Source organism: Lampetra planeri, chromosome 35 (assembly GCF_965212315.1).
Source record: "Lampetra planeri chromosome 35, kcLamPlan1.2.h2, whole genome shotgun sequence".
Classification (NCBI taxonomy): domain Eukaryota; kingdom Metazoa; phylum Chordata; class Hyperoartia; order Petromyzontiformes; family Petromyzontidae; genus Lampetra; species Lampetra planeri.
In genome coordinates this window covers 3,367,497-3,380,194 of record NC_136141.1, presented here as the reverse complement: position 1 = coordinate 3,380,194, position 12,698 = coordinate 3,367,497, and the positions used below count along the sequence as shown (strand labels likewise).

At 45.6% G+C, this 12,698-nt stretch overlaps 1 protein-coding gene across 7 annotated transcripts in view; it reads right to left on the bottom strand.

The window, feature by feature from the left end:
- The window catches only part of LOC144730278 (uncharacterized), a 70,636-nt gene that overhangs the window by 52,950 nt on the left and 4,988 nt on the right, over positions 1–12,698 (bottom strand). For 6 of the 7 annotated variants that reach the window (XM_078610958.1, XM_078610956.1, XM_078610960.1 and 3 more), the window contains exons 2-5: positions 11,125–11,227; positions 10,692–10,713; positions 7,677–8,134; positions 5,194–5,317 (exon numbers count right to left, since the gene is read on the bottom strand). In XM_078610958.1, coding sequence (XP_078467084.1) covers positions 5,194–5,317; positions 7,677–8,134; positions 10,692–10,713; positions 11,125–11,227 — 707 coding nt within the window. The remainder of the gene's footprint in view (positions 1–5,193; positions 5,318–7,676; positions 8,135–10,691; positions 10,714–11,124; positions 11,228–12,698) is intronic. The other variant, XM_078610957.1, reaches the window with a different exon arrangement.

Sequence of the window (12,698 nt, the reverse complement as noted above, 5' to 3'; positions counted from 1 at the left end):
ACATTTACACTTACGACACTTCAATATTTACGCGATCTAACCCACAAAAAACCTTCATTAAATGTGGGCGTTTGCTCAATTTGACATAATTCGGCACGAGAGCTAAAACGTTTTGGTTTCCTCGGTATGTTCCAAATACCTCTGCAGCAGAGCGTGTTAGAGAAGGCGCACACATGGCCGAGGTTGTACAAAAACAAAAAAAGATCGAGGTGCTCCCCTGCCGTTGCTTGCCTCAACGTCCACTGCTGACAATGGGCCTCCACTAAAACGAGCTCGAGAAGGGGTGTTTTGGCCTACTCTTCCACGCTGGCAAAGACAAGTTGGAAGTCGCGGGTGCATATACACAATTTAGCCAACGACACATGACCTTTTTCATCATGGGACCTCCTTTGCCAGTACCAAAATATACTAATAGGGATTTTCCCCTTTTTTCTGGCAACAAAATTAGACACATGACCTCTCGCTCGACGAAGTGTGGGGCACCATTCATACCGCAAGGTGGACATAAGCGGCTGGGGATTAGGCTTAGGCGGATAAAAAAAACTACTTTTCCCTTTGTTTCAACCTCTGCATTGCAAGTCCAGTGAGCTGCTAACCATTATACACTGTGGCAGCATCCCTTGAGTGTGAAAAAGAGGCAAAAAGAAGAATCTTCTATGTAGACCTGTTACATCATCTTCCGGTAGCCATTCACTCACATGGGGGGTGGGGGGTGATGAACTGTTAATAGAGTTCTACGTGGAAGCTATCCCCCTCTCTTACCATGATGCCCATAACTCAATTGGATTATAAATTGGAGCAAAGGGAAAAAAACATTATCCGAAAACCTTATACTCTCAACGGCTTACGAGCCGAGCCGGACTTGCTGCTTGGGATACTAACACAGAGTAGACAGAGTTCCTTTAAAGGCCTATTGCAACCGAGAGCAGGCTCAAATTACACCCATAATGATGTCCATTGGTACAGTGCAGCAGCAGCCGCAGCAGCCGTATGCGTTGCTTCAGGATAATAACATAAAACACGGTGCTAGTGTAAAATAAACGACTGTGAGAGGTCTACGTCCGGCAGTTGTACCAAACTGCAAATCAAAGAGACTTGGGACATTCAACGCAAACACTGCCTTAAAACAAATACATAATGGGGCGAGCAATTCAGGCGAACGCGTTTCTTCAGAGCTGTAGGAGTGTGAATAAGGTACAAACGTCCACACAACAGCCAATTATATGTCTGTAATAATCGGTTATGCAACGACACAATCGTACGCATGAAAATGAATTATCTGCAACATTTGTAAACTATATATATGCAAACGCTAACGGAGCAAGCAAAGAAACTGCACAGTGCGGAGAGAAAAACAAAAAAAATTTGAGAAGCAATTACAAGCGAGATGGTAGAACCGGTGAGAAATAAATCAATTAATCAACCGAATCACGACCGGGTTTGTGAAAATTGACGTGGCCACCAAGGGGCTGAATCATTAGAGGATGCCTAATTTTGAGCATACATAAGCCTATTTATACAGGGAGACCCATTTATAGATACCCCACCGATTTCTAATGATAATCGTCACTCTTCACATTGGCGGTTGAAAGCAACTCAGACGGCCTATGTTGAACAAAGCATATTGGGAGAATATTAAAAGGTGTAATGAGATCGGTGGGAAACATGTAAAATTGTTTTCTGCAATGAATTCCTCTTGTTTTAGCAGGGTATCCTTACAGGGATCACCCTGTACATTTCACTGCGATTGTGCTGATTGAGTAATCTCTATTCAACACAATAAACAGTTAGTGTGGCGAGTCTCTGATTTGTGCCGTCTGGTGTAGTAGTTGTTTAATAAACTGTTGACCATTTATTAAGAGGACAGCTTTTCACAGACAGGCTATCATGCTGTTTTTTGTGCGCGTAAATTCAGAACGCTACATTTTGCTCTGGCATGTCCCAAACCTTCTATTGATTACGCAGTAAATGCAGTGTCAAGAAAAAAAATAAACAATGGTTTTCGGCACCGGCTCAAATTCCTGGCAAACACGCGCAAGCAGTTTGAAACGTTTAGATAAATGAAACCACACAACCTACTCTACAACCACCACCACCACCACGACCACTCCTCCTCCCCCAACTACCAACGACCAAACCAATACCCACCCCCCCTTACCGACCTAACAACCCCTCCCCTCTCCAACTCCATTCCCACCTAACCCCCTCCCCGCACCACCACCAACCTCCCCGACCCGGTCTCTTGGATGCCGGCCAAACAAAACAAACGCAACAAAAGCGAAACGTGAACTTGTATGGCCTGTCAGATTTTCCGCAGTGTCCCGATATGGCCCCCATAGCCATTCTCCCATCTGTCTTCATTTTGGGCAACAACACAAAAAAAAGGGGCACAAGCCACGTAAGAGCACGGCGGCTGGCGGTTTTGCATTAACAATCCGCGTACACCGCTTGCACGGGCAGTGCTCGCGTAAAAAATGAAAAAAAAACGGTGGTGGATCGCGGCCGACCATTATCACCGCGCCATTTACACCTGTCCCGTTGGTTCTCGTCGAGAAAAATTTTCAATCCCGGTGGACTTTGCGGCGGTGAGCATTGGTAAACCCACACTACTGTACCAATGAGCCCTATTAAGGACGAAAATTGATCTACAGTTGTCTATCAATCGCTGCTGTCGGTCGCATTGGCTCAAAGTCACGTTAAGAGGATCACAATGCGCATCTTCAGAAACTGCTGCCGATGGCATTTTTTGCACGATGCACAAAGGTCGAATGGGCTTTTTTTTGTTCACAAAATTTTATTGTTGTATTTGTATTATGAATCAATCCCAGCGGGCCACAGACATGTTTGTTCTAACAAGAAATTGATATCTTAAAAACAAATATCATAATTACTTACTTAGCCAGGAAAGGCCCGACTGAGTCCTGTTTAAGGAGGCCTCTCCCTCATTAGGATGTTTGGGCAAAAACAATTATACTGCATGATTTCAGCGACAGGAGTAATACACTGGAGAATACAGAAGAAACCCCACGCAGAACAGGGGGAGAACATACAAACTCCACACAAATTTGGGCCCGAGTTGGTGAGGAATCGAACCCAGGTCTTTCCTGCTGTAAGGCAAAAGTGTTTCCACAGCGTCCGTCACCCTGCCGCCATAAATATTAATGCCCTTCACTAGCCAGGTGGCTCAGCGGTAGAGGGCGAAGAGCTGGCAATCAGAACACCGAGTTCAAATCCTCCTAGGGGGTTGGACTCAGCCCATCGTCGCTCCGCATTCTATGGTCCGGCCACAGGAACGTGGAATTTCCACCACTGTCTCGGGGCTGTAAACCAAAACTCATTCGAGTAGGAGATCGCTTTTTTTTGGCCCATTAACTTGAGCATTTTTGCTGAAACATTTCATAAAATGACGCTCAAAATTTCCTGAGGATAGGTTAGCAAACCTAATTGGCGTGGGTGCCTTGAAAGCCCGGTGTCTCAAACATATCAGTGTGCGTTTCACCAACCTCACCTCCAAAGCGCTCGATTACCAGGCGTACGGCCAGCCACTATACCCAGCCAAATAACAACACCCCAAGTTGTAGAGATGTAACAATTCGCCACCCTGGATTTGGAGTGACGATTCAAAGTTTGTTTTTGTGATTGTAATGCATGCAGCGGCTCGGTTCTCCGAAACGCTGCTGTGAATCAATGTCATACAAGATACATGAATCAGAGATAATTAACTTTTGGATCCACGACCCTACGCATAACATTAGGAGTCCAATTAATAAATTTCAATCAAATAAATCGTTAAATCCTTACTTGGGAAGGCGGCAATCCAATTAGCATGCCTCGCGCGCTATCGTTCCACAGGTATTTTTCTTTGAACACAAAGACCCGATTATTGCATGGGGTTGGTTGCTAAAAACTAAAATATTTCTCCACATGCTGCTACTCCGGGTCTCTCATCACATCCACTATCCTCAAATCTCCTCCCACCCCATCCTTCCATGTCACCCTCAAGTCTCCCCCCCCCCCTCTGCTTCTGCCCTGCAAGCAGAATCTCAAAAATACTTCTAAAATATTGTTTATGATATAGTGTCTCAAGTTATGCAGCAAAAACAATATTTTTTAAGTACGAACATTATGGATACGCCTGTGATAACGTATAAAAATGCGGATATTAAGACGTCTGGCCAGCGTGGAAGAGTAGGCCAAATAACCTCAATGGCCTCTGTGGAACTCCCTCTATTGAGGGCCATTCTGCCAGCAGTGGTATAACCAAGCAATTGCAGGGCATCAACAATACAATAACATGACAATTATGGTCGGAACGCCATCTTAAAAAGTGTACGGACAAATTGCGCGGCGCGTGCATCTCTCTTCGCAATGAGATTTGGTGGACCATTATTATTAGTATACTACGCCCGTTTACCCAGCAAAGCCTCACCGAGTTTCACGGACTCTTTTTCAGGAGGGTCCCCCTGCTTGGTTTTCGCAGCAGGGTGGGGGCGATGATTGCCACGTGCAATCCGAACTGAGCAATTCGTGGCCAATTTTTCAAATTTGTTACATTTGGGACCATGACGTCGGAACACGATGGCCCGTTCTAGCGTTTGACATCACGTGGCCTTTCAAACGTCCACTGTGAAGGAGATGGCGCGTAGTAATATTTAGGGTTGATACACCCCGAGGTATTAATCAGCGTGCCTGCTGGATTAACACATTTCTGCGGAGGGAGCTGGTAGGAACGTTGGGTTGCTCGGTCAACGGCCAGCGTCAACGGCGGCGTGGTGTATTCCGCAAATATGCCCGACTGTGAGGGCGGGCACAAGCCGGCGTGAGTAGGTTAAACGTTGAGTTTTATAAGGGCACCACGGGGTGACCAGCCCCTCCCCACCCAGCCCCACCCCTCCCATGCCCCCCTCCCCACCCAGCCTACCCTCCCCACCCAGCCCCTCCCTGCACGACGGACGGACACAATAATCCCCTGTGGGCTGGTGTAACCAGGAGGTTCCTACCAGTATAACCGTGCACCCTCCGTGAATGCGTTACCCCGCTAGACCACGTCACCACCCATGTCACGTGGTTACGTTACAATTAACGAACAGGTAAACGACAGTGGCGGGGGGGGAGGGAAACACGGCGTATGTGACACAATACAAAACATATTTGTGATGACCAAGAACAATGCTGTGAGGGTCTACCACCTACCTAAGCCGCTGGTGCCTCTGCCACCACCTTGGGAGAGGGGATGTGCTGAAGAATGCTGACTGTTGACACCAGAGGAGGAAGAGGGCGAATTGGAACAGATGCCGGCATTGGACGCAGCAGCTCCCTGTCAAGCAAGGAAGAACAATCATGCACGCGCATCATTTCTGTAAAGCTTTACAACGAGCATTCGTCCCCGGAAGCATTTGTTTTAGTTTAATGAATATCATCAGGATTTGGGGAACTCTTAAAAAGTTCATTTGGCTGGTGAGTCGCGAATAGCAACACCGCTTGAAACGGAAGTTTACTTCCAATTGCATTATTTTGAAGCCCAAGCCTGCTGCAGACAAACTGACAGAGATACGACATTAAGGCATTTAACAGTAGTTGTAAAGCATTAAAAACTGAACAGGTGCAAACGGGACTCACCCACATAAATACAATGCAGTGTTGTTGCCGGAGAGGGTGATTGCAATTGTACATTCTTAAGATGGCCAAGTAAGGACCAAGACGATATACTTCCCATTAACATTGCAACAATGTCAATGCATCATTTCAACAACGCACTAGGAGTTGCTAAGTCTCGTCTTCACTATCCAACACAATAATCACAACATTAAATGTCCTAAACCCTGGAAGCCTGGCCCATTCACTGCATAACTGCATTTCCTCTTCGCTTTTATTCAATTTGTAACAAGGCATTCGAAGGAGGGGAGGGGGCCCTGCGCATGAATCATCACTGAACCGGCACCATGTGGATAGGGAGGTCACTCGGACACAAGTCAAATCCATCTATATGCGATGCACACACGCAGTGCAAGAGGCCCCCCCCACCACGGAGCGCTGCATTACGCCCTTTCACGTCTTGACAATGAAAATATTTGAGCGTTAAAAATAGTCTCGTCAAAAGCCGGCGCATCCCCGCCGCTCAACCCAGCGTGGGGCGCGGAATAGGTCCATTGGCAGCTCCTAGGTCCATTGGCAGCTCCGAGGCCCAGCGGTGAAATGTCCACGTAATTGTGGCATGTACGCAGTTTGACCGACTGCCGTGTAAACAAAACACTTTTTTTTACCTGGAGAAACAAGATGTAGGAAAGAGGGAGGCGTATTTGCCTGCTTATGTATTTTGTCTGTGTGATGACTATACGCTGGCATACAAGATGGTAATTATGTTATAATGTTTCATACATTCATTAATTGGCTGAAAACATCTTTATGAATAAAGAATGTGGGCAATTGGTGGTGCCGGCCCGTCGCCTGGTTTACTGCCTTCCGGCTTGTCCGTGGGCTCCCCGGTGATTGGGATAGATTGGGATATATAATTTGCATGAATGACGCGATATTTACACTAAACATTATTATTACAGTGACCGTAGAGGAATGATGATGGCCTGAAAATATCAAGCACCAACAGAAATGAATGCTGTGATCTCAACAGAGCACGCTGTGGTTACGTAACAAATGTACGCTCGGCAACGGAGCGACATGACCCGACAATGAAATGAATTTATTCTACCACAAGCAAACCGTCCACCTTTTTCTAAATCAAACCGAAACCATCAAATCGTGCGCAGAGCGATACGGAACAAATTTTACAAAGCAGGAGCACATCTCATTTTTTATCTTAAACCCTCAATTTTCCGGCAAAATTCCTCACCAAATTTTAAAGACGCAATCCAAACAATAAATGTGCTCTATTATTGTTTTTTTTTTTACCAAACACACAATCGATCCATTGCTAATGAAAATAAAATACAAATATTTTACCAGGCAAGGCTATATAGCTCTTTTTCAGAAGCGACCTGGCTACCACATATCACAGCTCAACAAAGTGCCTTGTGTTGAAAATCATAGCAGCCAAATATAAACTTATATTTCTAAATGTGGAGGGGAAAAAACCAGAGGACCCGGAGAAAATCCACACGACCACGGGCAATGAGACACGCAAACTCCAAATATACAGCAGGCGTCAGGGTTGGGATCGAACCCACGACCTCCTGTATACGAGGCAAGGCAGTTAACATCTCACCACTGCGAAACCCTTCCTACTCGCCTCTATGAGTTGTGTGTTATGCTTCTAAAAGAAGAGCCATCACAAGCACCACCCAGGCTCAACCCTGCTTAGCACCAGAGGTCTGACACGACCGGACGCATTTCCGGCCGATTCGGTGACAGGACCCTTTTTATTGATCCCTGCAGCAGCCAACAAAACCTGCTTTACACATCCCATAGTGGTCACCCGTCAAAGCAATATCCAGGCTCAAGTTTTCGAGATGCGACAAGACTGGGCGCATTCTGGGTGATTTGGGTAGCAATAACCCTTTTTTTCTTCAACACCCCCCCCTTTTAATCGCAACTTACGATTGTTAACGTCCCGCACAAATGTGGCCAGTCGGCGCTGTGGCAGAGCACCAAATTGACAATCAGAAAGCAGCTCCCCCACCCCTTCAATTCTATCTACAACACAAGGTTCTGCTGCTGCTTACCTGCACCGCCATGGCACTGCCTGTAGAAATGACGGCTTGCGCCGAAGTGCCAGCGCCAGGCAGAATCTGTCCACGCTTCAGAAGCTGCTTTTGCTCCTGCATGCGGAATCTCGGCGGCACTTCTCGCGTAGGAAACCCACGCTGTTGCTGCTGCCCCTGTTGTTGCTGCTGCCCCTGTTGCTGCTGTGGCTGCCCTGCCAATGCCTGCAGCTGCTGCTGCACCGACTGCTGCTGCTGCTGCTGCGACTGCTGCTGCCGCTGCTGCTGAGCTCCGTTGCCGGCGAGCGCCGAGCGTTTGCCCGTGTTGCTGGTGGAATTGTTGTTGTTGCTGCTGCTGCTGTTGTTGTTGCTGGCTCCGCTAGTGCTGCCTCTAGTGCTGTTGTTGCTAGTGCAGGAAGTGCTGTGGCTGGCGTGATTGCCAGCAGGCTGCTGTGCACCGGATTTGGTCGGTTCTGGCACTTTACGTGACGGCAGACAGAGACACAGACAGCAAAAACAATGTACGTTCAAATTATCTATTAATAGCAATAACAAAAAAACAACACATTTGTCCATTCAAGCACTAACCAGGCTCGACCCTGGCCTCACGCGTTGTTTTTGTGCACCAATGCCAAAGCAGCATTACAAACATTACAAATTCGATTTATATAGCGTCTAAATACCAACTGCACATCGAGATGCTGTAATAGCCACAATAGATTTGTATTCATCATCACAGTTGTTGTTAGGCATACATTGATTATTGAGTCCAATAATTAATTGTTTATAAAGTTTATAGCCAATTATATACCAATGCACCTGTCGGCTAATTCACCGAACAAATCACAAACACAGAAAGCATGAGAGTGGCAAATACGAACGAGACAATTCAAAAACAAGACGAAAGATTGATTCGTGATTCAAATCAGGGCACTTGATCCAATCGTTGGACTACTGCCTGAAAAAAATATAGCCTATAATTATTACATAGTTACTTTTTAAGGCAGTGTTATTGATGAACGAGTTGAGCTTTTTCCAATCATTGGAGGGTAAATTGTTACATGCCAAGCTGTTGATATGCTAAACAATTACTACAATGGCTTATTGAAGACCGTTGTCCCTAAGAGCTCACGATGCTAAAAGCTCTGTCTACTTTTTAAAAGCGATATTTGATGAAACGCTGACCAGAAACGCCTTTATGAGCTTAAACAGTCTAGTGACATAAGCTAATTAAAAGCCGCAATGTGCCAAACGTCTCTTTAAAAAAAAAAAACACACGGTTCAAAAAGCCACCGTGTATCGTGGTTACAAAAGCAGAGGGAATTCACCGGGGCTCTTTTTAGCACAAATTTGTTAACCCATTACATCCGACCTCTGAACCAAAAATAAGCCCCTGGCAAGTCATGGACAATGCACAAAAAACGTGTCAGGACCACGTAAACGTGTCCAATGGTGAGGGCAATGAAAGGCAAACACACGTGAGTGGCAGGTGTTGGGGCGTATTATAGCTTCGGCCCCCGTGACCTTTCCACATTAAACATAAAATCTCGGGCGAAATTGGTGGGTCATGAACCATCCGTGACGTGTTTTTTTTTTGCTGAAGATTGGTCACACCGTTAAAAAAGATTTACGGCATTCAGATCAGGCACCGCTCCATTTCGCCCAGTGGGAAAAATCAATGCCATTGATTGTAATTTATGAATTGAAATCAGCACTGCAACTCTTAATGCATAACAGCGCGCAGACGTCCGTCTTCGCTGCAAAACTCACATTCGTCAGCGGTGCCTTATAATGAAAATATATATAAAAAATAGGCAACAATTCCACCAATGGCCCTCCTTCATAGCACATGACATTTAAGTGGGTTTGTATGTAACGGTAAGCAAGGAGAGGGGCCCCGGGGTGGGGGTGGGGTGGGGGATGACTTCGCAACACAAGACTATGCTATGATGAAACTGCCAAGCGCAGAAACACTGGCGTTTTCGGAACGCCGTTCGGGCAGTTAAAAACGCGCACTCCATTATTGCAATTAATAGAAATGAAACAAGATTTTATGGGACATCAGTATCATGAGCGTTTGCGATGATGAAAACGAAGCAGCGCATGGCCGTAAAAATGGAGAGAACGGCCGCATTCCGCTACAAACACTCGAAACGTTAAGTGGAGTGGAAAAAGACCACAAGCTGCCAAAAAAGCCAATCCATTAAAGGAGCCTCCATTTTGTAAAGGGTATTCAACTGTACAAAGAAACATACGTACAAATGGACGCACGCGCTTCATCGAACGTGCATTTGTGCGCAGCACAATTCTAATCATTTTTTTTTAAACCTTTGCTTAATAAAGTCCTTCGTTGGCAATAATCTCGCCCCCTTACCCCCCCAAGGAAAATAGAGATGTGGGTATCGGGTCTTAAGAGAGCTGTGTCGTACGTTTCGTAGTAAGCGGTTTTGGGGCGGTTATATAATTTTCCTGGGAAAATATGTGAAGTGTCCAGAGTGGATTGATGAATGAATGGATAAAGCAATGGCCATATTTTTCAGGAATCTCATTAAGAACCCTTCTCTAAGCTCCCCCCGCGTCGCCTGCCGCTCGCCCCCCACCCCCCACAAATGTGACAGCACACGAGCAAGCTTTGTTTTCTTTCGCTAAAGGCATGACGACATTGCAACATCATTAGCAATGGCAGGCTACTACTGTGCATCTGACACGGTGCCAAATTGGCCCGTTTGCAATAACTACACTGTACTAAATATGCTGACGCAAAGTACCTTGGTTGATTGCCCACTGGTTGTGTGTGTATGTGCAATATATGTTCGTGCGCAGAGGGAGAGAATGTTTTCAAATTGGTTGCAATTACTTTATTAAGAGAAATGAACAGCAGAGATGAAATCCATTGCATACAGGATATGCTACTGTGCAGAATCGAGAAAAATGGTTCCCTCTTGACTAAAGCTGCCACTTAGCAATAATTGCATAAAGATGACAAATTAGTAACTTGAAAATGTTTTGGTGCAAATGCTGCCCTGGTATATTTACCTTTTGGTTTTTGTTCCGTTGCCTAACAAAGACACACAGACACCCACGCAAAATGTTAAGCACGGTTAGCCAGACTTTTGACAACAGTTCATCAATATAATTTTTTTAAAAATTAATATCGTAAATAATCGACATAGAACAACATCGCATTACATCGCCGTGGACACGTGCGACAGTTTGCGATGTATGCGAGACGAAGGCCACATTACTGCGTGTGAAGCCTTCGGATTTTGTGAACATCCATGGAAAAACGACAGCCACAACGCTGACATACTGCGCCGAGGCGCTGGCGGTCGGGGCGGACATGTGACGGTCGGATACGCGACGCTGTTTTAAAACCAGATGTAAAGAATTTCGCCATTTTTACACGTGAAAGGTATGGGTTCGCGCATATCTCGGCACCAAATCTCTCTCCCGTGTGTGTGTTATGTACCTTTTTCATGGGGGCTTCTTTCTTCTTCTTGTCATCTTTCTTCTTTTTCTTATCATCCATCAACTGCTGCTCCTCACCTCTCCAGTCCGCCTCCTCCCTGTCCCTGTCGGAAGTCATTCAAGCGCGGGCAGGGGGACAGTGGCGACAGGAAGAGGACAGAAGAGAAGAGGTGAAGAGCACGGCACGGATCAAACTAAAACTAACCTTTTGATTTTACCAAGTACGACCCACTGAGTTATCGGCTCTTTTTTCAAAAGCGACCTGGCCAACAAATGATAGCTAAACGAAACGGCTTATTGCTCGTAAATATATAGCAGGCAAAAACTCTAAACGCGTGTTGATTCGAAATGTGGAGGGGGAAAAAACCAGAGGACCTGGAGAAAAATCCAAGCGACCACAGGGAGAGAGATACGCAAACTCCAAAATATACAGCAGCAGGCGTCAGGGTCGGGATCGAACCCACGACCTCCTGCATCCCAGGCGAGAGAGTTGACACCTCACCACAGCACAAATAACTATGCAATGTCAGACCAAATAGTTTAAAGGGATTAGCGCTGAAAAGAGGCATTAAGGGAGGCATAATCATCACGCAGCACTTTTTAATGTTTCCCATTCTCACCGTGCAGAAAGTGAAAAGTTGGTGATTTGCCCACAGCTCAACTTACGAGGATTGTTTAATACAAGAAAATTTGTTTATTAACAAATGTGATGTGTTATCTTGCCGGGTGGCCATGTAAGCAGAGTGCTAAGCTAATGCGAAGGCTGCGAGCTTGAATTTCAACAGATACTTGGGCGAACTCATCTTCACTTCCCTCTCCAGGATTGATGAACGTTTACAGTGGCTGTCTTATGGAAAGGCAGCCTACCTGGTGCACAAATTCCAACTCTGCTTGAGGACCAAATGAAGATAGACCTCGCATAACACTCGTTTGAACAGGGAGATATTTTGATGGCTGCTCAACGCAAATTATATTTTCACATCCGCGCTACGTGCATGTATTGAATCCTGCGTTTGAGAATTATTTACAAAATCATGCCGAGTTGTCACCTTTAGGCCAATAGAAAGTAAGAGGCAGAACGCAGATCACACGAAACAAAAGCTAACGTTACATCCATAACACAGTTTTTTTTGGATTAGATCGCATAAATATAAACGTGTCGTTAAACCTGCCACCACCCAAAAGTCAATTAGTAAGGTTTGTCACCTAAACAGAAGGTGCCAATTCGTTACTAGTACAGCAACGGTGTGTTGGAGTAAATCCACATTTACAATCTCAATACAATTTTTCTCCAGTAATTACAACCAGCATCATCAGGCGACAGCCATATCTGTTAAGAAATCCTCCTGTTTCTTTCTTAAATAGGGGGGATAGATGCGATTTCGTCACTTGTGGGCTCCTTGAATTGTAGGCATGTAGCTAATGCTACATGCCGACAATTCTCAACTAAATGCTTACAATTCAGGATGGCAACGGGTGCCCCCGACCACTGTAAAGAATGTCGGTAAGATACCGACATTCTTGACAGAGGTAGAATATCAGTACATTATTCACATTCTTTTCAGACTCAAGAAG